Here is a 27,744-nt window from a genome sequence, read left to right as displayed (position 1 = left end):
TTGTTTCTTTTCCACTTGCCAGCATGCATAAACCTATTAGCCAACAGCCCTGTCAATCTATTGGATCATAGACTCATAGAGCTGGAAGAGATTACAAGGGCCATCCAGTCCAACCCCCCTGCCATGCAGGGACTTTCAATCAAAGCATCCCTGACAGATGGCCATCCAGCCTCTATTTAAAGACCTCTAAGGAAGGAGACTCCACTACACTCCGAGGGAGTGTGTTCCACTGTCAAATAGCCCTTACTGTCAGGAAGTTCCTCCTAATGTTGAGAGGAATCTCTTTTCCTGCTGTTTGCATCCATTGTTCCGTGTTCTAGTCTCTGGAGCAGCAGAAAACAAGCTTGCTTCCTCCTCAATATGACATCCCTTCAAGTATTTAAACAGGGCTATCATATCACCTCTTAACCTTATTTTCTCCAGGCTAAACATCCACAGATCCACCCTGACTGGATGCTCCCCTATCCAATCCCCTTTCCCCCTTTGCTGGTGCAATGAGTAAGGGGATTTTAAATGTACACACACATACACATAAAAACATGACAGAAAAAGAAACAATAAAATTGCATTTTATGTAACCTTTATTTATGGAAATATTCAGCCATGATACCAGTAGTGAACATGTAGATTGGACTAACCCTTCCTCTTCTCTCTCCCCACTCTTCGTTTCACATTTGTTTTTACTATTTTTACACATTCTCCCAACCAATCAGCACTGTGTTGTTTTTGTTTTCACCTCAGTGAATGGAGCGCATGCATTCCCTAATCTTCTAGATTGCCATTATTCACTCACTTGCTCATACAGAGATCTATGTATATATGAATTGGGGGGGGGGAGAGATCAGGGAAGAAAGTGCATGAAATCAGCTCATAAGCAAGCAAATACAACTGAATTTGTCTTTGACATATAATGCCACCTCCCCGCATTTTCTGCCACATCTATTCTTTTTGTATATTCTTTTATGCCCTTCAATTGTAATGTTCCAATCATGGGAGTCTTTCCACTGGGTCTCTATTCTGCCGATAAAGTCATATTTACCTAAACTATCCTACTGAAATTAATAAAGCTTTTGGTAACTGGGAGAAGATTTTTGTGCTTTATGACTGTAAGCTCTATTCACTTCTGGGATTCAAAATAAATTCCTGGGCTGAGAATTCTTTAATGAGTTATGGCTCTTCATTAGTGGAGCAGTGGGAATTAAAACAGTCATGTGTGATGTGTCTATGCTTGTGAGATACATAGCACTAGCAAGGGATTCAAGTGGTACACTAGACATCACCCCCATGAATTATTCCTCTAGGGGCCAGCTTTCATATAAAAAGAAAAGAGAGGGTCATCAAAAAGCTATTTTTTAACAGAACCTAATTTAATGTCCCTTACATCTTCACAATGAAAAAATCATACTACTGCTGTGCATGGTTTTAAAATGAGTTTTTCCTTTCAGTGTTGAGAGTAGCTGTCCATCCAGTGAATTGCTTAAAGGTGATCTTTCAGGTTTTATTTACTTCAGAATGGGAACAATTGGAACTGTACAGAAAAACAACTTATCAGTGAAGTACCTGGAAATGAGTATGATACATACTAATGTAGTTGGTTCATTGTTAGGACAGGAGAAGGAATGTTTCTGACATACTTGCTATTCAACTCCTATTGTCTGTATTTTTTTCTACAAGAGACTAGCACAGTTAGAATCATAGAACTGTGAGTTACTCTTCTAGAAGTTGGCTGTTCTTTGGTAAGGGGGAAAATAAATAGAAGGAAGTCAAAATATGTAGAAATCTACCTGTGCTAATTAAACCATGGTTAATTTAACCAGCCACAAACCACATTATGACCACACATTTTCTTGCTGGCCTATGAATTTTGACTTTTAAACATTTTGGCTTGTTATGACATCTGAACATCCTGTCTGAGAATTTCCTTATGCCTAATTGTACAACAGACACTGTTCTTAAATGATACAGCTTGCACCACTTAATCTATCAAGCTTTGGCTTACAGGTTTGTCACTAATACGTATGCATTTTGCACTATTCTGTTATACATAATTATTATCTTATCCTACTTACTCATTCCTTTATCTCAGTAACTATATAATGATCCAACAACTGAGGCAACACCAGTCACCTGATGAGGTGGGCTGTGGTCCACAAAAGCTTATGCCAAATAAAATATATTTATGCTACATAAAATGCATTGTCATTAACAAGGAACAAGACATTTTGTTGTTTTTGTCATCATAGACTGACAGAGCTACCTTCCTGGAAATTGTCTTGCTATAACTCACTGTAAGTACAGTGCACCCCTGGCTTACGTGGGGGATTCATTCCGGACTCCCCACGTGAGCCAAATAGTGTGTATGTTCGAGCCCCATTCAAGTGAATGGGGCTTGTGCACGCAGTGGCGTGGCGGTGGAGCAGCGCATGCACACCATGGGCATGCACCCCATTCATTTGAATGGGACACGCCACCCCTTGCACCCCACACGCTCCTGTGTGGCTCTACACACCTTTGTGCATAAGCTCAAAGTCGCATATAACACGGGCGCACTGTACCATTTTGGCAGAGAATGAGTTCTAAGATGACCCGAAATAAAACAACACAATGTAAAAATGAAAGGTAGGTCTGTAAGCCATGAAAACTTTGAGGAAATGTTATGATTACTACCATTGTTAAAATGCTAAATGCATGAAGTACTCAGTGGAGAAGAAGCATGTAGCATAGACACTCAGTGGATTATGTGTGTGTGAGGGGGTTTTTGTTTTGTAGTCTCAAATAGCATACTGGAAAGGTAATTCTAATAACACTTTGAAACAAAAAAAACACACACACACAACCCAATTTGGATTGGTATAACTTACCTTCTAGGAAAATCTTGTTCCAGTAGATTCTGCCAACAATATTTCCTCCCAGAAAAATGAGGTTGGAGAAAATCAAAAATGTGGTAGATATAGATGCCAGAGCTGCATGGAGCCGTCGGAAACCTCTCTGGGACAAAAAACGATTCTGAATGTGGGGAAAAATGAAAGTGGCATTCAGTAAAAGCTAGCATTGTTGTAATACCAGAGAAGTACAAAGTTCAGTGAGGGATTGCTGGGCTAAAGATGGTGGGGCCACAGAATCCCAAGATTGAAAGGAACCCCAAAGTCCCATCTCTGCCAGTGCAGGAATCTACCACGTAGAATCATAGAATTGTTGACTTGGAAAGGAACACAAAGGGAGAAGTGCTGGTTGTCTTGACAACCTAACCCTAACCACCCCAGGAAATTTTGCCAGGTGCAATGAAACCATCCCAAAAACACACACAGCCTTTGAATATCACACTTAAAAGAGAGCTAAGAAATAACCTGTTACACAGTTAGTTACCCCACTCTCTATTTTTTAACAACAACAACAACAACAACAACAACAATAATTTTTATTTACATTCCTGCCTCTCCCTGCAGATCGTGGTGGGATTACATCAATAAAATAGTAAAATAGAAGTATAAAAATACAGATAACAAAACACTAACAATATAATTTTAAATTAGAACTTCATCTGAACAACCAGAAATATCCAAAAACTTATCGTTATAACCAGAGTAGAGCGTTTTATCTTAAAATCTCCTATAAGAGGTCAGGTGGGTAAGCCCACCAGAAGAGATCCATCTTAAGAGCCTTCTTAAAGGCATCTAAGTTGGTAATAAGATGGATCTCTTCTGGTAAACTATTCCATAATTTGGGGGCTGCGGCCATAAATGATCTATGAGAAATTGTTGTTAGTCTGGACTTATGGTGTTCTAATAAATTCTTCCCAGATGTTCTGAGAGTGCGGGGCGGATTGTGTAGGGAGAGGCGTTCCTTCAAGTAACTTGGGCCCAAGCCATGTAGGGCTTTAAAGGTAATAACCAACACTCTGTACTGTGCCTGGAAGCTAATCGGCAACCAGTGAAGTGATTTCAACACAGATGTTATATGGTCCGACCTCAGTGTTCATAAATGATCTATGAGAAATTGTTGTTAGCCTGGACTTACGGTGTTCTAATAAATTCTTCCCAGATGTTCTGAGAGTGTGGGGCGGATTGTGTAGGGAGAGGCGTTCCTTCAAGTAACTTGGGCCCAAGCCATGTAGGGCTTTAAAGGTAATAACCAACACTCTGTACTGTACCCGGAAGCTAATCGGCAACCAGTGAAGTGATTTCAACACAGACGTTATATAGTCCGACCTCAGTGTTCCAGTGACCAGTCTGGCTGCCTCATTTTGAACCAATTGAACCTTCCGAACTTGATACAAAGGTAGCCCCATATAGAGTGCATTACAGAAATCCAAACGAGAGATTACCAGTGAATGTACCACTGCTTCAAAGTCCTTTTTGTCCAGGAAGGGGAGCGGTACCAAGCAATCCTAGTCATCGCATCTACTTGACATGACAACTGTAGAGATGGATCCAGGAGTACTCCCAAACTGTGAACTTCATCCGTTAGGGGAAGTGTAACCCCGTCCAGGACTGATTGACAAAGCTCTGTCCCTGGATTTGGGGTACCTATCGCAAGCACCTGCATTTTCTCTGGATTCAACTTGAGTTTATTTTCCCTCATCCAGCCCATTACCAACCTAAGGCAGGCATCTAGAGGAGAGATGCCATTCTTAGTCACTGCAGCAGTCGGAGACATAGAGAAATACATCTGTATGCTGAAGACACTCAAATCTGATAACACCGCACCCCGTGTCTTTGGATTATCTCTCCCAGCGGCTTCATATAATTGTTAAACAGCATTGGGGACAGAATCGCACCTTGAGGGACGCCCAATTTGAGCTCCCTCTTGGACAAATAACTGTCCCCAAGTGACACCATTTGGAATCTTCCTGAGAGATAGGACCTGAGCCACTGCAAATCAGTGCCCCTGATACCTAACTCCCTCAGGCATTCCAGAAGGATACCATGGTTGATGGTATTGAAGGCTGCTGGAGCACCAACAGGGTCACTTTCCCTGTTGATGCCCAGACAGAGATCATCGACTAAGGCAACCATGGCCGTCTCAACTCCGTATCCCGTCCTAAAGCCAGTTTGAAATGGGTCCAGATAATTGGCTTCATCCAAGACAACCTGGAGCTAGAAGGCAACTGCCCTCTCAATCACCTTGCCCAAAAATGATAATAGAGAGACCGGTCTATAATTGGTCCTCGCCAGGGGATCCAGGGAGGTTTTTTTTAAATAGCGGTCTTACTATTTCTTGTTTTAGTTTAGATGGAAACATTCCCTCCCTGAGGGATGCATTTATTATGTGTTGTAATAATATTTTCATTGCATCCCCACCCCCTGGACGGTCAACCATGATGGGCAAGGATCAAGGGGGCACGTTGTCCTCCTAACACTTCCAAGAATATTGTCCACTTCATCAGTATTTACAAACTCAAAATGATCCAGTCTAATATAATCCATAGTGTCACTGGACACCTCGCTTTCTGTTTCTGTTTTAATGCCCGCATCCAGATCAACCCTTATCTGAGAGATTTTATCTGCAAAAAAAGTCATTAAAAGCACCACAGCAGGATTTAGTTGGTTCCAATAAAGGGTTCAGGATGGGAGACAGTTGGGTTAGCTCTTTAACCAGCCTGAACAGCTCTGTTGGACAAGACTCTGCAGCCGCAATTCTTTACTGCATCTATTGACACTCCATAAGGATCCAATAAGTTCTCATGGAGTGTCTTGTCAGACAAACATCGATGTTTCCGCCATTGTGATATGGCACAGTGTAACATAATAGTTTGTCAGGTGGAACTATGCTATATCTCTCATCTCAACTTCCCCTCCCCACAACTCACCATTTAGCCACTACAGCCCCTCACTATGGCCATGCAATGGCTGGTGGAAATCAGCCAGAGACTCCTTCTTCTCTGGAAACAAGAGAAGTGTACAGTGGGACCTCAGTATCTGCCATCCACGGACGGCAAGCCTTTGTTGTCCCCAATGGCAGCATGTGCATGCATAAGCCTTGGGGGGGGGGAGGGAGGGAGGGAGGGAAGGAGGGAGGATCTCCATCCCACTATCCCCAATGGTAGTGTGGCTGCATGACCATGATGCCATTGGGGTCCATAAGACTTCGGCATCTGCAGATTTTGGCATCTGGGGGGAGAGGTCCAGAACAGACCCCCTGCAGATACCGAGGGCTGACTGTATGTCCACTGGCTATATCTGCCAGAAGAAGATCAATGACCTAATCCACTGAAGACTATCAGGTCTCTGTGAGTGAGGTTATCATTCTAAAAGCTCTAAAATGCAGGGGGTGGGGGAAGAGAGTGGCTAACAATGTCTTGGGGAAAACTTTGGAAAGGGAACAGAATATTAACCTCTACCACAACTAAAACAAAGACATAAAGAAATAAGTTGTCCCTATGAGGATACCAGCTAGTGTTCCCTAGTTAAGTTTCACATTTATTTTTAAAGAGCATTTAAATGTGTTTTAGAGACATTTTGATAAGAATTTCAAGTTGTAGCATTTTGCCATTGTTCTATCAATCAGAAGGGCTACTTTAAAAAAAAAACAGAAATGGGAAATTATGGAAAAGTAACAAGCAGTGAGGGTCTTTAACATTGCAATGAGTAATAACTGTAAATTACTTTTCAAACAATACAAGTAAAGTAGAAAGTAAGTTAAAATTAATTACTTTGGTAAAGGAGGATGAGATTTATATAGTTTCAGAGCCAAAGAATGGTTTACATGGCACAGTGTAGAGTTTCTAACAGCGTGCTATTATTCCATACAAGCACTTATTCACCAACATTGAAATGGGTTTATGAACTTGACATATGTGAGGCACAAAAGTGGCTGCTTTTCCTAAGTTGATTGCAGTTTTAGAGCTACTGAAAGGTTTCTTTTCAAAGTATCTCCAACAAGAAGTTTTTAGATTTGCTATCTGTAATTTGCAATTTAGTCTTGAATATACCCAAGAGCAGGTCCTTAAGCTTGCTATAAATCCACCTACTTCCCACCCACCTAACTCTAAAAATGGCTCATTTGCTATCTGTCAGTTCCGGCTTTAAGACATTGTGACATCTGAAGTGAAAAATCAAAATAATATGTTTCCTCTGCTCACTTTTTATATGACACACACAAGGTAGAACTAAACTTCATACCAGAGACATATGATTTGGGAAATAAAAATGCCATATGAAAACCATTTTACTACACCTTTGTATATAATGGGACTTGAGAATCCATGGATTTTGGTATCCACAGGGGTGCTGGAAACAAGCCCCAGTGGATACCAAGGGTCTACTGTAATATACTTGTCTTTAAGTGCCTTCAAGTCAGCCTCAACACATAGTGACTCTGTGAAGAGAACACCTCCAAGACACCCTATCTGCTCAAGTACTGCAGACTTGGGGCTATATTCTCCTTGATCAAGTCGATCCATCTGGTATATGGTCTTCATCTCTTTGTACTGCTTTCTGCCTTTCCAAGCATTATCATCTTTTCTAGTGAGTCATGCTTTCCCATCACGTGGCCAAAATACGACAGCCTCAATTATTCATCTTGGCTTCTAGGAAGAGTTCAGGCTTGTTCTAGGATCCAATTGTTTGTCTTTTTAGCCTTTCGTGGTATCTGTAGAACTCTTCTCCAGCACCAAATTTCAAATGAGTTGATTTTCTTTCTATCAGCTTTTTTCACCCTCCAGCTCTCACACCCAAATACAATGATGGGAAATGTGGTGGTATGGACAATCCTAACATTAGTGTTCAGTTGTACATCTTTGTGCTTCAAGATCCTGTATAGTTATGGATTGGGGAAAGCATCTTGATGCCATCGATTCTCTGCCTTACCCTATGAATGATTGTATTTTATAATTGTATTACATGTTTTTATCTATTTTTATGAGATGTTTTTAATAGTTTTAATAGTTTTATAGTCTGTAAACCATTTTGATCTAGGGAAAAACAGTATACAAATAAAATTATTTATTATTATTATTATTATTATTATTATTATTATTATCTGGCTTGGAAAATCTGCTTTATAAGCTAATAGGGCCGATGGGTTGGAACAATAAATACAGTCGGCCCTTCTTGTACATGGATTTTTTATACATGGAGTCAAGCATTCACAGTTTGAAAATGTAAAAAAAAGTATACATTTCAAATATCAAACCTTAATTTTCCATTTTTTATAAGGGACACCATTTTTCTATGTCATTATATTTAATGGGACTTGAGCATCCACAGATTTTGTTATCCACGGGGGATCTTGGAACCAAACCCCAGTGTATAACAAGGGTCCACTGTAAATTAAAATAACGCATTAACTTAAAATGAGAAAAAAAACCTTTCTGTTCTCCATAATAAGATTGCTGACTCTTCTTCTAATACAACTGATGCTTCTTTTTAAGGAAGAACTGATTCTTCCTTAACTGATTTGTAACCAATTCTTCCTTTATTATTATGTACCTTCTTTTAACAGGTGCTAAGAACATGGATCACTGGGCTGGAGTATTTTTATTAATATAATATGTAATTTTCTAATATTTCCCACACCTTTTTACTGCGGTCTTGGTGGAGCTTGGGAGGAATATAAACATTTATCATTAACAAGCCCAAAATACCAAAATCAATTAGGCAGGCCATGGCAAATGTTTCACAAAATGACAAACACTTGGTAGTAGCTTTGAGTGATGTAGAAATCAGGATGGCGAGACCCGCACTAGGTCTGCCTTTGCCAGGAGATGGAATAGCAGGTAAGTCGAAGATGGTATAGCCATTGCAAACTATTCCGGACGTGCACCATGTCTCTTGGAGGAGTATCACGTCAAACTTGTTGATGTAATCTATCACACCAGGGTCCTTAATCTTAGAGTTCCAACCGGCCACATTCCAGGATAAGCACTTAAGAAGAGAAGGTTCTGAGGAAGAGGCACTTGGGTTACTAAAAACTGGAAACGGCACATCATCACGGGGGTGTTGAGCTTTAGGGGATACAAACCCGCTCGTGGAGGTCCATATTGGAAGGGGAAATACATTATCTTTTGGGGATTGTCATGGGACAAGGTTATGGGAAATTGAGGGAGCATCAGCTTTATGTTGGGCTGATGGGTCAAGAGTGGACTGCCAGGTTTCCAGCATAGAATGGCCAATCGCCTGCAGGTTCTGAGGTTGTGCCTGAAGATCTTTCTCCAGAGCCAGATTTCCAGCAGAACGCTGGCTGACTTCTGTTTGTAAAAGGGGAAAGTCTAGCTTCTTGTTTATTTGTGTAAGCTGATCACTGTTTACTTCAAATATACTATAAGAGCAGTTTGAAGAGGGTTGTTTGTTTTCTGTTAGATTATTCTCAACGTGATCACAGTTAAGATCTATTGGTGGTGAAATGAGATCAATGAGCGGTCCTGCTGTCACCGTGGTCTCTTGTAATATTTTCTTAAGATTTTCTAGCTTGTCTAGAATGTCCATTTGTTCATTCCTAGACCGCAAACTGGAAGCACTGATGATCTCAATATCACCGAGATTAGTCTCGTCTACTGTTGGAGGGTGGTACTGGGTTCCTCTGTTATATTTTTGGATGGTCTTATAGGGGAGAGGAAGACTAGTAGCTTCTGATGGCCTTTTGGCGGAAGGTCTATTACTTGCTATGGTATAACTAAGCAGCGGTTTAACTGTATCAATTGAGAACACTCTAAAGGGAAAAATTTGAAAAGATGCTAAATAAGGTCTTATTTTCAGGATCATAGCTGGAATAGTAGACTCTTTAAATGATAAAACAAGTCGTTTTTGATTTTGAACTGTAGGAAGCCATTCAATGGTATCAAGGTCTATCATTTTGTGGTGGCAGTGGAGCAACTGCCCTAAAGAGATTTTGATTGCTCTCATCGAGTTCCATCGTCCTTGATTAATTCTATTCAGAGAGATAGAAAATGAAATCTTCTGGGTTTCTAAAATACGTGACTGTTTACTTATAGTTTTCCCAGTGGCTCTATTATTAAAGTCAGCACTTACGTTATCACCTCGTACATTATCAGAGGGCTTAGTCCTTTTGGCATTGTTGTCCTTATGATGAAGTTTACCTGTGTCATTGCTGTTCCTGTTGCCAGCTTGCCCCTTATCTAAGGCAGTAATTAATGTCTTATCCTTTCCCGTTGGGGCTGCCCTATGAATGCTGGGGGCAGTAGCCTGTTTAAAAGCTGAAGTTTGAAAGTCTTTTTTTAGCAGATCTAGATTGTGTTTAATCTCGGATAGTTGATCAAATAATGCAATAACTGTTTGGGCCGTAAGCAAGCATTGCCTGGCCATGAATTCCGTTGTGCTTTCCCAGGGGAGACATTTCAGGTTTTTCTTAGATATCTTGTTTTGGGATTTATTTCCTATGGTATGAGGGGAGCTGGCTAACTGAACTGGAGATTGCAAATGGGAATCATTGATGTTTCCAGATTGATTTCTGTTTAAATCATCATCAGGTGTAAGCAATAAAGATAATGGTTCTGACAGCTGTTGCCTTTCGGGTTCAAGTTGAGAATTCCAGTCTATCAATTCTACTGATTCAGGGGATGAAGGAGAGGGCACAGTAGAGGCTTTTGCATTGTTAATTGTTCTCCTTTGTATTCTATTAAAGAAGTCTTCCATTTTTGGTTGTTTAGCTGCTTTAGGTGGAGAGGGAGAAAAGGAACCTGGGCTAATTCCGCTACAGATCTTTCTCTTACTCATGGTGCTCTCGTCGGTTTACCACCGCCGCCGCTGATGCTGCTGCTCCGCTGCTGGCTCCAGGAAGAGGAGAGGAGGCGTTGGGGCTTTTATAGCCCTGGCCCTGCTTGGCCTTGCCTGGCTCGGCGTTTGCGCCGCCGCTGTTGCTGCTGCTCCGCTGCTGGCTCCAGGGAGAGGAGAGGGGGCGTTGGGGCTTTTATAGCCCTGGTCCTGCTTGGCCTTGCCTGGCTCGGCGTTTGCGCTGCCGCTGTTGCTGCTGCTCCGCTGCTGGCTCCAGGAAGAGGAGAGGAGGCGTTGGGGCTTTTATAGCCCTGGCCCTGCTTGGCCTTGCCTGGCTCGGCGTTTGCGCCGCCGCTGTTGCTGCTGCTCCGCTGCTGGCCCCAGCAGCAAAACATAAAAGTAAGAGGGCCTTTTGTAGCCCCAAAGATCCACAAGTGTCTTGGGAGTCTCCTCTGGAGCAGGTCTGCTACTGATGTTGCTCGTCCTCCTCTGCGGCAGGTGTTGAGGCAAGAAAGGGACAAGCACTCACAGGTCTTCAAGCAGCCCAGTCCCACAAGGGAAAAAAAAAAAAAAAAAAAAAAAAGGCAGGCTTGCTTATATCCTCCCTGAGGCAGGTGGTGAAACAAGGGAGGAACAAACACTCACAGGTCTTCAAGCAGCCCTAGTCCAACAGTGAAGCAAAAGGCAGGCTTGCTTATATCCTCCCTGAGGCAGGTGGTGAAACAAGGGAGGAACAAACACTCACAGGTCTTCAAGCAGCCCTAGTCCAACAGTGAAGCAAAAGGCAGGCTTGCTTATATCCTCCCTGAGGCAGGTGGTGAAACAAGGGAGGAACAAACACTCACAGGTCTTCAAGCAGCCCTAGTCCAACAGTGAAGCAAAAGGCAGGCTTGCTTATATCCTCCCTGAGGCAGGTGGTGAAACAAGGGAGGAACAAACACTCACAGGTCTTCAAGCAGCCCTAGTCCAACAGTGAAGCAAAAGGCAGGCTTGCTTATATCCTCCCTGAGGCAGGTGGTGAAACAAGGGAGGAACAAACACTCACAGGTCTTCAAGCAGCCCTAGTCCAACAGAGAAGCAAAAGGCAGGCTTGCTTATATTCTCCCTGAGGCAGGTGGTGAAACAAGGGAGGAACAAACACTCACAGGTCTTCAAGCAGCCCTAGTCCAACAGTGAAGCAAAAGGCAGGCTTGCTTATATCCTCCCTGAGGCAGGTGGTGAAACAAGGGAGGAACAAACACTCACAGGTCTTCAAGCAGCCCTAGTCCAACAGTGAAGCAAAAGGCAGGCTTGCTTATATCCTCCCTGAGGCAGGTGGTGAAACAAGGGAGGAACAAACACTCACAGGTCTTCAAGCAGCCCTAGTCCAACAGTGAAGCAAAAGGCAGGCTTGCTTATATCCTCCCTGAGGCAGGTGGTGAAACAAGGGAGGAACAAACACTCACAGGTCTTCAAGCAGCCCTAGTCCAACAGTGAAGCAAAAGGCAGGCTTGCTTATATCCTCCCTGAGGCAGGTGGTGAAACAAGGGAGGAACAAACACTCACAGGTCTTCAAGCAGCCCTAGTCCAACAGAGAAGCAAAAGGCAGGCTTGCTTATATTCTCCCTGAGGCAGGTGGTGAAACAAGGGAGGAACAAACACTCACAGGTCTTCAAGCAGCCCTAGTCCAACAGTGAAGCAAAAGGCAGGCTTGCTTATATCCTCCCTGAGGCAGGTGGTGAAACAAGGGAGGAACAAACACTCACAGGTCTTCAAGCAGCCCTAGTCCAACAGTGAAGCAAAAGGCAGGCTTGCTTATATCCTCCCTGAGGCAGGTGGTGAAACAAGGGAGGAACAAACACTCACAGGTCTTCAAGCAGCCCTAGTCCAACAGAGAAGCAAAAGGCAGGCTTGCTTATATTCTCCCTGAGGCAGGTGGTGAAACAAGGGAGGAACAAACACTCACAGGTCTTCAAGCAGCCCTAGTCCAACAGAGAAGCAAAAGGCAGGCTTGCTTATATCCTCCCTGAGGCAGGTGGTGAAACAAGGGAGGAACAAACACTCACAGGTCTTCAAGCAGCCCTAGTCCAACAGAGAAGCAAAAGGCAGGCTTGCTTATATCCTCCCTGAGGCAGGTGGTGAAACAAGGGAGGAACAAACACTCACAGGTCTTCAAGCAGCCCTAGTCCAACAGTGAAGCAAAAGGCAGGCTTGCTTATATCCTCCCTGAGGCAGGTGGTGAAACAAGGGAGGAACAAACACTCACAGGTCTTCAAGCAGCCCTAGTCCAACAGTGAAGCAAAAGGCAGGCTTGCTTATATCCTCCCTGAGGCAGGTGGTGAAACAAGGGAGGAACAAACACTCACAGGTCTTCAAGCAGCCCTAGTCCAACAGAGAAGCAAAAGGCAGGCTTGCTTATATCCTCCCTGAGGCAGGTGGTGAAACAAGGGAGGAACAAACACTCACAGGTCTTCAAGCAGCCCTAGTCCAACAGTGAAGCAAAAGGCAGGCTTGCTTATATCCTCCCTGAGGCAGGTGGTGAAACAAGGGAGGAACAAACACTCACAGGTCTTCAAGCAGCCCTAGTCCAACAGAGAAGCAAAAGGCAGGCTTGCTTATATCCTCCCTGAGGCAGGTGGTGAAACAAGGGAGGAACAAACACTCACAGGTCTTCAAGCAGCCCTAGTCCAACAGTGAAGCAAAAGGCAGGCTTGCTTATTAATATAATATACAACCTTTACATTAGCTGTGTAATCTTATATATGTTTACTCAGATGGACATCCTACTGTTCAAGGGTGCATCTACACTGCAGAAAAAAAAGCAGTGTAGCTGCATTGCCATGGCTCCATCCTACAGAATCATGGGATTTGAAGTTCTGTGAGCCAACAGCATGCTTTGGCAGAGAAGGCTACCTTGTAAAACTACTAATCTCAGGATTCCATAGGATGGAACTACATCCATAGGATTGTGCTACATCAGTTAAAGTGGGGTCAAACCACATTATTTCTGCAGTGTAGATGCACTCCAAGAAGTTATTTCTAGATAAACAATCATTTAATTTTAGCTCTGTACTCACAAACATTACTATTTATGCTTTTATATGTTCCAAACAGAGCAAAGAACTTTATAATTTATCATATTTTATACATACAATTACACTTTAGATTGCATGCCTGACACTGACTACATTTGTGCACTTATCTGAAAACAAAACATGTCTTCTCTTAGAATTTTAGCTGTTTATCTGAAAATTTACCTATTCTTGTAGTGACTTGGGCTGAATCAGCCATAAAATAATTATTAACTTGCTTCCAAACCATTAGAAATCCCAAATGTGAACTGAAAAATTGTTCATTTGAGACCCCTTCATAGATTATCTGTATTATTTTTAGGCAACAATAAAGCACTGAAGCATAATCAGAACTAATCATTCAGCTGTGCCTTACAGTCAGAATGGAAATCACACAGACCGGGGGGGGGGGGGGGGATCAACACTTGAGCTTTCTTTAAAATGCTGGGTAAAAACAATCTGGAATCTGGGGTGAATGAAAAAGTATTGTTTAATATTAGTGAACAAAGACAAGAACAAACAGAATTTAGTTTTTAAACTGTTTGGCTTCCTTGAGGAAAATTTCCCAAGGAATTGATGATATCCCAGTTGAACTGCTGCAATGCACACAGACAGAAGCAACACTAGTGTTAACTACAATATGCTAACAAATATGGAAAACAAAGAGGTGGCCAACAGACTGGAAACAATCAATATATATCCCAATTAATAAAAAAGGAGATACAAAAGGATGCAGCAACTATAGGACCATATCATTAATATCACATGCAAGCAAAATAGTGCTCAAAATTATGCAGGATAAGACTCCAACCATACATGGAGAGAGAAGTTCCAGAGGTGCAGGTGGGATTCAGGAAAGGAAGAGGCACTAGAGACCACATAGAAAACTTAAGATGGCTAATGGACCACACGAAGGAATTCCAGAAAAAAATCAACATGTGCTTTACAGACTATAGCAAAGAATTTGACAGTATAGATCATTAAAAGACATGTCAAGGAAATGGGATTACATCTGATAGTCCTGATGAGAAATCTGTATCAAGGACAAGAGGCCACTATCAGAACTGAATCTGGAGAAACAGAATGGTTCCCAATAGGTAAAGGGGTCAGGGAAGGTTGCATTCTATTGCCTTATTTGTTCAATGTTTATGCTGAAATCATCATAAGAAAAGCAGAGTTAGATTCAAAATAAGGAGGAGTGAAGATAGGAGGAAGAAACATCAACAACCTAAGATATGCAGATAACACAATAATACTGGTAGAAGACAACACAGAATTGAAACAGCTACTAAGGAAGGTTAAACATGAAAGTGCAAAGGCAGGATTTATGTTGAACATAAAGAAAACTAAAACAATGATCACAGAAGAAATACATGAATCCAATCTCGACCATGAGGAAATCAAAACAGTCAAGAGAATTCTCATACCTAGGATAGAACATTGACCAGCATGATGCAATCAGGAAATAAGTCTATGAATGGGTAGGGCAGCTATAAAGGAATTAGAAAAGATACTGAAGAGTAAAGATATACAATTGAGTACTAAATTCTGAATCATCCAAGTCATAGTATTCCCTATCACCATGTACAGACATGAGAGCTGGACAGTGAATAAAACAGTCAGGAAAAGAATCAACTCATTTGAGGTGTAGTGCTGGAGAAGAGTGCTGAAGATACTGTAGATAGTAAAAAAGGCAAACAAATTTGTACCTGAACAGATCAAACCAGAACTCTCCTTGGAAACCAAGATGATCAAATTGAGGTTGTTGTACTTTGGCCACATTGTGAGAAGGGATAAGTCACTAGAGAAAACAATAATGCTAGGAAAGGTAAAGGGTAGAAGCAGGAGGGGAAGACTGCAAGCAAGATGGATGGCCCCAATCAGGCATGGGTTTGCAGGGTCTGAGAAGCAGTGAACAATAGGGAGTCTTGGAGGTGTCTCATCCACAGGGTTGCCATGAGCTGGAGTTGACTCAAGAGTGGCTTACACCAACAGGCCATACTGTTTGCTATTCCCTGATGCAACTGTTGTATTTTTATTCTTCTGTATTTAATAAAATTCCCATTTTAGGTAATACTGTGTGGATGTGGGTTATTGATTGCAATTTGCCTAAGACACACTATTGCCAAGTCCAAAAGATCCCTTGAAGGCATGAGCATGTATCCAGGGGAGTTCATGAATGTGCTCTGCCTTAACAATACATAGGCATTCAGCTGGGAAAATTTAACATTAAACACAAGGGTTGCATAGAATAATTAATGTGTAACTCCAGAAAAAGCATAATTATTTCAATACAATTTATGTTACACAAACCTAGTGTAGGGTTTCAGCCATTTAATTGTTAGATGCAGAGTTGAAAAACAGATTATTGATATTTATTGAATATAACTATCCTACATGTCTGTTTCAATTTTCTGCCTAGGTATGCCAACAAAAAAACAATCTTGCACTATAATAGCTTTTCTAATTACAGTGGCCAGAATGTCCAAACTACAAACAATCCATTAATGTTTTTTGTGGGTTTTTCAAGCTATGTGGCCATGTTCTAGAAGAATTTATTCCTGACGTTTCACCAGAATCTGTGGTTGGCATCTTCAGAGAATGCTGACCTGGAAGAGAGTGGGTATATATATACACACACACACACACAGTGTGACCCTGGGTGAGGAGGAGTGATTCCCATGTTAATCTGTGTATTGTTCTGTTGTTGATGGCCTCCTCAGGGTAGGAGGATATGCAAAGAGTATTAGTGTCTGCTAATTGGTTATCATTATCTCCTGGGTGAACATTATCTGCTGGGAAAGCCTATGACCCTGAGTGTTTTCTCATTTGCATTTGCTGAGTCCTAGTTTTTGTGTCCTTCAGGACTGGTAGCCAAACTTTATTTACTTTGAGGGTTTCTTCTCTTCTGTTGAAGTTGTCCAAGTGTTTGTGGATTTCAATGGCTTCCCTGTCCATTCTGACCTGATAGTTGTTGGCATGGTCCAGAATTTCAGTGTTTTCAAACAGCATTTTGTGCCCAGGATGGTTTATAATGTGTTCTGCAAGTGTCTGAAGTGTCTCTCATGTTCCTTGATTCATGTTTGGACACTGTGTTTGGTGGTCCCTATGTAGACTTGTACGCAGCTGCATGGTATGCGGTAAACTCCTGCAGCTGTGAGAGTGTCTCTCTGGTCCTTGGCTGAGCAAAGCATTTTCTGGATTTACTTGGTCGGTTTATAAACTATTTGGAGGTTGAGCTTCTTCACCACGTTGCCTATTAATGTGTCAAATGTTTTACAAGAAATGGAAAAAGTAGATGTTAAAGATCCTGCTAACATGTTTATCGCTGCTGACAGGATTTAAATAATAGTTCTATCTTTTGAGGTTATTAACTACTCATATTCAAATACATATGGAAAACAATGCCACAGCAGGAGTTCTGACATATGTTCAAGATACTTAGAATGCTTTAAGGAGAAATAGTAGCAGTTGTAAATGAGTATACAAAGGTTGTTCTTTGGGTTGTGATGTCAACAAAAGGCTTTGAATTTAATGGGATGGGACTACATGGGTATAAAAGTGTCATTGTGATTTTGTTTCCACATAAATTGAATGTCTGCCACTCTTGGAAGTCAGTCGAGAGACTGTGAGTCAGCACCACTCAGATAAAAAAATAATGGTGAATATTTTGTTGAAGACTAGCATCACAAGACACGAACAAGACAATAATAGAATCCAACACAGAATTTAAACAAAGAAGGTAACTAACTGGAAGAATGATACTGCACAGAACCTCTAAATCCTAAGGTAATGAAAAATAACATTTCTGAAGGTGTTTTAAGAATTCAAACATCTTTGATGAGTTTCTCTGACACACCAGCTATAGAAGAGTTATTGTATGAGAGGGGAAATATGGCTACATATAAGGTGATTTTTGATCTACTATAAGAGAGCCAATGTGGGGTAGTATTTTGAGTGGTGGACTATGACCACGGTTCAATTGCCTGCTTGGCCATGAAACCCACTTGGTGACCTTGGGCATATTACATGCTTTCAGCCTCAGGTGAAGGCAATGGAAAACTTCTTCTGAAAAAATCTTGCCAAGAAAGCCCCATACTCATTTATTTTAGGGAAGTCATAAGTCAGAAATGACTTAAAGGTACACATTAACAACAAATCTATTATCCATTTTTAAACACTGAACAGACAATGGTATTCTTCTATGATGATATGTTCATTCCTAACCATACCATATCTGTATTGCCTAAACATTGGCTGCAATCCAACATCCCCTCAACATGGTGTAAATATCAGTATGCTGCATATGCTCCATCAACACTATGAAAATCCCATGCTGAATAACAACATTATGCAACATATGTCAATGACTTGGGGCTGCTATGCAATGAGTACAGTTGTTCTCTCCACATTCATTGAGGTTAGGAGCACAGGAACCCTATGAAATTGGAAAAACTGCAAATAAAAGAAAACCCACTATTTTTTTAGCTGAAAGGACACCTCTCTAGGAGTCTCTAGGTCCTCCACTGCAACTCTGTGGTCAACATCTGCAAAATGCTGACTATGAATCATGCTGGAGAACCTACAAATAATTTTCCTCATACCGATAATGTGACTTATGCATGCCTATGTCACTAACAAGATTCCATTCACTGTGACAGCTGCAATTTCCCAACATTTTGGATCTTGAATGAACAAGGAAGCCAATTTATCCTTAAACCAATTTATCAAACCATATTTTTAGATAATTAATAATAATAATAATAAGTTTTATTTATAAACCGCTATTCCATGTTGATCATAGCAGTGTACAGGTAAAAATTGCAATATCAAATACAAAATGCAAGATAAAAATTGCAATACATAAATAAAACTTCAATAAAAACATTTCAAAATACAGATTAAAATGATACATCAAATCCATACATCAAATCCAGGCCAGCTAAATGTGCTCAATAATGCTGTACATATAGGGGGGAGTCATATATCATCAAGGAGCACCAGGGAAGGCTTGCCGAAACAGGAAGGTCTTAAGTCTCTTAACTAAACATACAAATAAATCATCTGGATAGAAGAATGTTCTGCATTATCTTGATGCAACTCACATTCCTAGGGGCAAAGAGCAGGATCCAGTTTTGGACAGCAAAATCCAGGGGGACTGACAAGGACAATCTTTCCTCTCCACTAGGGGTCCTCCAAAACTGGTTCCAGAATCAGAAGCACCCAGAAAGGGTTTTTGAGCAGTACAGGAAGCTGGGGTGAGTCATCAAGAAAGATCTGAATGTTTCTCCAGTAGAAATGGGTAACAGTGCCCCATCTGGGAGCACCCCACTGCTATAAACGTGGTTACAATGCTGCAACAATGCATACAGGAGTTCTTAGTACTGTTGATATGTGCAGGATAAATCTTGAGGTTATCATTTTTCCATTTGCCCTGCCCCTACATCCCTTTAATTACCAATTTATCCAAGGCATTCTACACAACTATATTAACTACTGTATGTGCTCATATATAAGTGTAGAAATTTTAGTCAAAAAATTGACCCAAAAAACCTGAGTCAACTTATCTTCGTGTCAATGTAAGTGATGTGCTTTAACTCTTATAAAAAGGGAACCATCCCTTGGTGAAGGGCAAAAGTGTAATCCGTCCTGAAAGCACTGACTTCCCTCTGGTCTAAAATCATATTTCCCCATAGTTTTCCTATCCTTAGATATTTATAGAGGAAAAGAGAGAATATTATCAAAGTATCTATTTAACTGAAAATTTTAATTAGTACCCTATGTATTGATTTTTCAAACATTGAAAAGGTATTTGTAACACCTTTGATACATCTTTTAATGCATTTCCAACATTTTAAAATACAGAGATACAGAAATACACAATCACATTTAGTGCCTTGTATCACTCAAATACACTTTTTTATTTCAGTAGAGAAAGTTTTTACTGTCAAAGACAACTTTCTATTGACATATTTTGGCTCCGATCCTAAGCGTCAGATCTCTTATAGATGTCAAATCACAAAATATATGAAAGACTTCTCAACATCTATTCTACTTGACTTGCTAGAGGGGAAGTGGTAATTTACCACTGAAAAGAAGTGGATGGGCAATCTAGAGAAAAGGGGGACAAATGTGTTCCAAGTGTCTATAAATCTCTCTGTTCATTTAAGTGCACAGTTTGTTCAAATCAAAACTGATACAAAGACTCTCTGTACTTTTTTGTCTCCTGGATGATCTATTCCAAAGCAGAAAGAACAACAGAAGGTACAGACAGCTGTGTAGCATCTTGAGAATCTGGTTCTTCTTAATAAATACCACTGAATGGTGTTGCACTGAATTTTCAAGAGCTTTAATTCTCACACACACACACCTGAAAAGGTTGTTATTTCATGGATCATGAACATCTTTTCCAAGGGAGAGAGTATCATCTCTAAGCAGAATTAAACATGCCAGATGGAGCCATTGCTTCTTAATTTGGTCAGTCTTTCTGACGTGGTCATAAGCAATGATCTTTCATAAATGACAGTTAATATATTAATAACAGTTGAAAACTTCAAGGTAATTTGTTAAGGGAAAATTTCAATTCTCATGTAGCTAAAACACATCCAGTGGAAAAGAGTATAGTGCTTTATTAAAAACGTTTATATTGAAAGACTGCCTTTTAAAAAAAGCCTTTTCTTGCTGATGGAAGGATAGCAAGAATTGTGCCATTCTAGCCTCACTAGGAAGGAAAAGAATTCCACAGTCCAGCAGCAACCACCAAGAAGGCACTCTGTGGGGTGTCTGTGGGGTGGTGGAAGAATCTCTGCCAAAGATTTCAGGACCTGGACAGGTCTATACAGGCAAACCAGCTCCATCAGGCCTTGCCTGGAAGAAGAAAGCCTCCCTCCATCCACCAGAAGAAGGCCCCCCCTCCAGTCCATCTGCCATGGCCCAGGCCTCAGAGGGAGAGACTATCTGTTGGACTTTTCCCCTTCCCCACTACCATCCCCTTCTCCTTTTGTGTCTTGTCTCTTTAGATTGTAAGCCTGAGGGCAGGGAAATGTCTAATTAATAATTTGTAAGCCGCTCTGATAGCCTTTTGGCTGAAGAGTGGGGTATAAGTAAATACATATTATTATTATTATTATTATTATTATTATTATTATTATTATTTGGGAGAATATATGGTCCTTCAGATAGTCTGCATTTTTAATTCTTTGCAATGTGTTTTATTGTATTTTTACTGTCAAGTATAGTGAGAGGCATGTCTGGAATTTTTTACCTCCACTTTAGAAATAATCAAGTTGGCTTTGATGTGGATGTCTGTGTGTTTGTGGGTATAGAGTCATTTGCAACTCCTCACACAAAATGTCTTAGACAAGCTGTGTGTGTGTGTGTGTGTGTGTGTGTGTGTGTGTGTGTGTTTTACCCCTATGAGTACCAGAAATCTTTAGATGTACTAAAAGACACTAAAAGTGAGTGACCCTCTGGATGGGAGAGATTTGGCTTCTGGGATTATGGTCTTCACTTTTTCGACAGAGGACTACTGGTTATAGATGGGCTGCACCTCATGAGGACTGAATGACAGGTAGAGGCAGTAGATGGTACCTGCAGTCTTTCTAACTATGATTTTATGACATCTGTGTCCGATGTTGGTCATGGATATGCATTTGTTTAATCAATCAAAGTTAGGTGACAAATTTGGTTAAACACATATGGCAATAAAATATAAGGAAATTCCTAAGAGGGCAGCCATGTTGCAGCCTAAACAACAGAGAGATCTGTAGCCTTAAACCACAGAGAATTTGGTAGCCTTAAGGAGTAAAAAAATGTATCTTATCAAGGGGGCTGCTATCCATAAAGGTTGATGCCAAAGAAAATGTGCTTACCTTTAAGGTGTTACAAAGCTTTTAATTGTTTCTATCACACTTCGTTGTTTCTGTTATTAAAGTTTGTCATCAAATACCTCCCTAATGTATTAGGCTACATAGAATGTACCTGGTTATATTTACCTGTCTCCAAAGCAATGTTCCTCTATGCTTTCCCAGCAATAACCTTTACTGATTCAGAGAAGGACCAAATTCTGTATGTGTAGGTGTTGCAGGAGAATGACTAACCTTTTCTTTTGAAGCCCAAATCAAAAAGCGTACCACTAGGGATCTGGCTTTTTTCTAATTGAGATAGCATTTCAACCAACCCTAGAAATGAGTCATCTTTCTATCGTTTTCTTTGATGTTTGTATTTTACATCACTTGTTGCAAGAAATTAACTTATTTAGAAGCAAATATACATAAGGAATGCAATTTATGTATGCAATGTGCATAGCTGATTATCTATGTAGGAGCAGAAATATATACTGATTTTAATGGAGAGCATTTGGATGGAAAGGATATTCATGACAAAAAATCTTGGTGATAGGAGGCTGCATAGATGTCTTGTTTGATTTGACATGTACACAGGGAATTTGATGTGTATGGAAAATAAGCACACTTGTGATAGATTTATCTAGAGTGAAAAATATTTCATTTGATAGATACTCCCAGATGCATTGGTGCACACATGGAGCTCTGTGTAAGCAGAGACTGCCCCATTTCTGTCATTGTCAGATAAGCCTCTACATGTTTTCCCAACTATGGCTAGTTTGACTCGGGGGATAGCTAGTGATAGCACTAATTTTGTCCAACATACAAAAATGTAAAAGATTTTCCCTCTGTCATTTTATTCCTCAGTGAAATAAAGGGATTTTCCTGCTAATTTTGGTCTGTCTGTTACAAAACTGTTAGACCAGTGATGGAAAGTATATGGACCTCCAGATGTTGAATTGCAACTTCCAGGACTCCTCATCATTGGATATGGTGGCTAGAGCTTTCAAAGAAGTAGTTGTGTTAGTCTCCTGCAGCACAAAAAGGAGCATGGAAGGGGGAGGAAAAAAAAGAATGTGGCAGCACTTTTAAAATTGATTTTTATTTTAGATGAGCTTTTGTGGATGCCATCCCACTTCAGATGCAGCACAGAGGTGCACCTGAGGCTTTAATATCACTTTGTACTGCATCTGAAGAAGTGGGTTTATATCCATTAAAGTGTGTGCTAAAATAAAAAACAGTTAAGTCTTAAAGGTACTCCCATATTCCATTTTTTCTCCCCCTCCCTTCCTCCTTTTCATAATGGTGCAAGCTGTGTTCTGTGTACAAAATTCCTGCTAGAAAACACAACTTGACAACCTTGACAACTCTCAGCATCTCCAAGCCAGCATGGCCAATGCTTTGAACAAATCCTGCATGTTCATCTACAAATTTCACTATTAGATCAACCCTTATGTTAGAAGATTATGCATAGAATTGGGTCCTTGGGGTACCACCATATCAGCTGCTTAATCCAGAGCATTATGCCCCCCCCCCATCCAACTATTATGGTGATCACATGTACTGGACCAAATCCAGTGTGATGCCATCTCATTGTGCACATGTCCCAGTTGGTCAGACACTGCATCAGTCCCACTGGCCCATCCAGTTTTCAGAGCCACTGCTTCCTAGCAGTCAAGAGTTCTGTGAAAAGTCTACCTGGTGCACTGCTGCTTCTGCTAAGGTTAGAAATGGATGCCTGGACATATGCTCAAGAAGGACTCCAGGCACCTGTTTCTCTCCTCAGTAGAAGCAACCACATACTAGGCAGACTTTATATGGAGCTCTTGCCCAAGAGGAAATGACAGCAACAGCAAAAACAGGCCATCCTTTTCCTTGTGCTGCTTAGCATGGAGAAGGGGGACGCCATAGCTCTTGGCGTGCTGTCAGCTGGATTGGGCTGAATTGAATCATAGCGATGGGTGAGACCACAAGGGCCCTCCAGTCCAATCCCCTGCCATGCAGGAATACATAATCCAAGCACCCTTACAGACAGTCATCCAGCCTATTTAAAAACCTCAAGAACATGCTCCACCACACTCTGTGGCACCATATTCTATTGTCAAACAGCTCTTACTGTCAGGAAGTTCTTCCTATCGGAATCAGGCTCTTTCTTCAGGAAAAGCATGGAGTTCAAGAACCAAGTATGCTCAACATCATTTGACTTCATAAACAGTTCACCTTTATTACAATCATAATCCAGCCCAGGTACAAAGGAGATACAGAATAAAAGAAGGCAAAAGCAAGGTAAACACAAGGTAAAACCCCAGATTAAAAAAAGGATTTAATATATCATTTTAAAATCCAATGTGGCAGGGCAAGATTGATACTAGCCTACTGTGGTTTTAATGTTTTTACCTTGCTTTTATTCTGTATCCCCTTTTTACCTGTGCTGATCCATGACCATAATAAAGATGAACCGAACTGAACTGACTTCATAGGCAAGTTCTATATTTAACACACTTCAATCCATAACTATTTCAATTTTTAAAATTGTTTAATTGTTTTTTAAATTTACACACACACACACACACACACTTTAATGCCTTTGTATTGTTTTTAAATGGCACTGTTTTAAATTTGTTGTTCCCTGCCTTTAGTCACTAAATTGGAAGAAAGGTGGGATATAAATAAATAAAAAGGAGGAGGAGGAGGAGGTGGTGGTGGTAGTAGTAGTAGCTGCAAAAATTCATCAGACTAAGCAAATCACAGAGAGACACCATAATTTTGGGTAGCCTTTACATGGTCTGATCAACAGAACAGTATGCCAGATCTTCTGCTTTTTGGACTCTAATCTAAGGCCCAAAACAAATGGGCCAAAAAGTGCAGCTTCTGGCTGCTTTAGTGACATAGTGTGCAGACAACACATACCCCTGATATGGACAGAAGCTGCTCTGAGGACTCCTAAGGTGGCCAGAAAAGGAGCGGCAAAAAAACCAGACCTTGCTAGCAGCCAGCTTTGGGACCATAGCTGCAGCTGGCTTTAGAATCACAACTTCCAGTCGCCACAGTCTTGGGACAATCAGGGATAATCAGGGCTGGAGTGGCCAGAGGTCACTCCAAGCTATCAGTCTGTTTTGCCTCTTGGTCTTCACCTTGTCATTCATGGATTTCAGATTATTCAAGAGTCTTGCCTTCTTCTATTCTAGTTGTATTGCACACTCCAAGTAGGCTTCTGGTTTTTCCCCCTGAGTTCTTCCTTCTTAAAGATTTCTCTGAATTACCTTCTTATCTACATTTTTCGCCTAGGACTTAGCACTGCCTTTGTTTTCTTACAGACACTACTAGCCCCCTTAAACTGCTTCTTTAAGAAGCCCTGGTGGTGCAGTAGTTTAATGCCTGTACTGCAGACACTCACAGCCACAAGATTGTGAGTTCAATCCCAGGCAGGGTCCACTCAGCCTTGCATCCTTCCGTAGGTCACTAAAATGAGTACCCAGCATGTTGGGGGCAATTAGCTTACATACTGTAAACCGATTAGGCAATGCTTAAGTGCACTGATAAGCAGTATATAAATGTACTTGCTATTGCTATATTCTCTCTGTTTAAGACCAACCATTTCCTCTGAGTCTGTTCTCAGAGAAGTGGGTTAGACAAAAATATATCCTTAGACTTGGCTTTAGGTATGCCTTTAATCAGGCAATGTACAAGTCAGAAAAAATTGAGGAAGGCAGGCAGACCTTTCAGTTTGATTCTGTGTTGATGAAGATTCAGCGTTAATAAGAAATAAACAAAAACCTTTACTTTATTTTCTTTCATTTATTGTGACAAATGATATTTCATCTTAAAATTCTGGCAAAATGATGTGCACATATAGACACTATCATCCATACTGAGAAAATTACTTTTAGTTTCAATACAGCAGATTTCCTAAGGAGTAAGAGAATACTGAATGGATGGAAATAAGCATGAAATAGCTGCTTGAGGAAGGCAGGCAGACATTTCAATTTTCATTTATGCAGAGTGTTGCTTTATTAGAAATGTGAACCTTTAGGCCTGTTTAAACTTAATGCTGGATTTATAAAGGAGGAGGCAGGGGGAGAAAAAATCATCATCTTACCATTAAGTTAGTAGTTGCTGACCACAAACCTTTATAATGTACAGCCATGATGGTAATGACTGATAATGCAATAAAAAGACACAATTATTTCAATATGAGCTACTTTGTAAGACACTGATGGTACCTTAACTATCACTGACTCTTCTTGTAATATCATAATTAGCCCATGCTTTTTCACAGAAGATGTGAGAGGTGTGGAAGGTTTATGCATAAACATGGCCTTAAACAGATACAGAACAGAGACCACATCTTCAGTTCTACTTTTTGAACGTATTCTTGCATACTCGTTGATTTCAATAGCAAAGGATTGATTTGATACCATACCATTCATCATTTCACAGATGAAAACCAGGAGTTGTGTGGCTAAGCAACATCAGAGTGTGGACAAAGAGGGAAAGATTCAGTTTCCTCCTCTCTTCTCTCCTACTAAGGGGTGAAACAGACCATGCCTTTCCACTGTTGTCTGGGCAGCCTCAGAGCACAGCATTTTGATGTTGCATGCTTTGAAGCAGCCTGGAAGCCGGATTCCACCTGACCAGCTGCCCCCACGTGGGCCAGCTTCTGGGCATCTTGGGAGCATTGTAGTGAATCAGAATTGTTCCTGCCAAACTGGGACAGTTAGAGGCTGTACAGACCAGCATTAAAGGCTGGCATAGGGGCAGAATGGGGGCGTGGTGTTCTCATGATGCACACCCTGACTCTGCTCCCATGCCAGTGTGACAACACATGCCCCATCATATGGCGGGTGGTGTCCCGGCACTCCTCTGCTGCTGCATCTAGATAATACAGTGCCAAAGGAGCAATGAAAAGCTGCAGTGCCGGAAGCTATGGTGCCCTTTCCATGGACACCCATTCTGTCTCTATGCCAGCCTTGTGCCATGGAAAAATTGGGCCGTGGTGTGTAGTTGCCACAGCCTCAATCTGGCAAAGAAAGAGGAGGCTGCAGGCCATCCCTTAGGAGCAGTCTGTTCAGCCCTTCAGAGGGTATGTCTTATATAGCACTAAACATGAGGATGGTTTTAGAAGAAATGATTAAACTCTAATCTTAAACCCAAATTTATTTACCAACCTGAAAAACAAATTAACTTACAAGCACGTCACGGACAACAGGAAGAGAAACCAGCCTCTTCAGTCCATTTTCAGCAGTCACTCCAAGCCAATTAAGCACAGCCCAGGACCAGAGATAGCTATGGCCTCCATGCCAATAGCTTACAAAGGCAAATGTGATCCCTGTAGAAAACAGCATCTTGAACATATTGCAGCGGGATCCTCCCATTGGGATGTAAATATACCTGCCAGGGAAATTATAAACAGAAGTAATTAAGACATTACTGAAAACTCTGTGAAACAGCTACAAAAAATAAGTTTGTTTTCATTAGCAGCTCTAAAGTGTTACTTTGACTAATCACCTGACATTTTCTATCTACAAACTTCTCTAGTTTCTTTACAGCAGGGGTAGGCAACCTTTTTGAGCCGGGGGCCGGGTTGGTGTCCCCCAGACAATGGGGGGGGGGGGAAATGGCCCTGCCCATCCGCTCTGAGCTCATCAACATCCACTACTTGATGGTCGAGGTCAAGAAACACAAGCCCAACTTCTGAGGGTGGGCTGTTCCTCATCCCACTCCATGGCCCATCGTCCCCAGATCCTTGGCCCCACCGGGGGGGCACTGCGTCCTGTTCCACCATCTTGGTATTTTTCTTCTGTCTAGTGATAATAAATCCATTCCGGAAAAAAATAATTAAATAATTAAATAGTATAGGACAACATTTTCAAATGTAGGACACATTTTTTAAAAATGGAGGACATGCGGAAAAATGTGATGGTTTTTAAAAAATGTTAATCTAAATGCATGTTTCTTAGGCATGAACAAAATGGAGGACATTTGGACATTATTCCTAGACAGATGGCAGAAATGTACTTCCCTTTCTGGCCAAGCCCCCTCCCCCCATTCCAAACAGCACATTTGGGCATTGAACATGGCTTTACTTAAGATGGCCTCTTGCATATTTCAGAGGCTTATTGCATAACCAAACTCTTTGGGTTTCACACTGAACATGGCTTCACATGGCTATGCATACTG

General features: G+C 41.1%; 1 protein-coding gene across 1 annotated transcript in view; it reads right to left on the bottom strand.

Moving 5' to 3' along the window:
* Positions 1 to 27,744, bottom strand: part of HHAT (hedgehog acyltransferase) — a 271,581-nt gene that overhangs the window by 59,666 nt on the left and 184,171 nt on the right. Inside the window, exons 10-11 of the mRNA XM_089528314.1 lie at positions 26,754 to 26,955; positions 2,862 to 3,006 (exon numbers count right to left, since the gene is read on the bottom strand). Coding sequence (XP_089384440.1) covers positions 2,862 to 3,006; positions 26,754 to 26,955 — 347 coding nt within the window. The remainder of the gene's footprint in view (positions 1 to 2,861; positions 3,007 to 26,753; positions 26,956 to 27,744) is intronic.

This window comes from Sceloporus occidentalis, unplaced genomic scaffold (assembly GCF_023333645.1).
Source record: "Sceloporus occidentalis isolate IW3139 unplaced genomic scaffold, rSceOcc1.0.p SCAF_6, whole genome shotgun sequence".
Classification (NCBI taxonomy): domain Eukaryota; kingdom Metazoa; phylum Chordata; class Lepidosauria; order Squamata; family Phrynosomatidae; genus Sceloporus; species Sceloporus occidentalis.
Note: the sequence above shows the minus strand (reverse complement) of the source record. Positions and strands in the feature narration are given on the sequence as shown.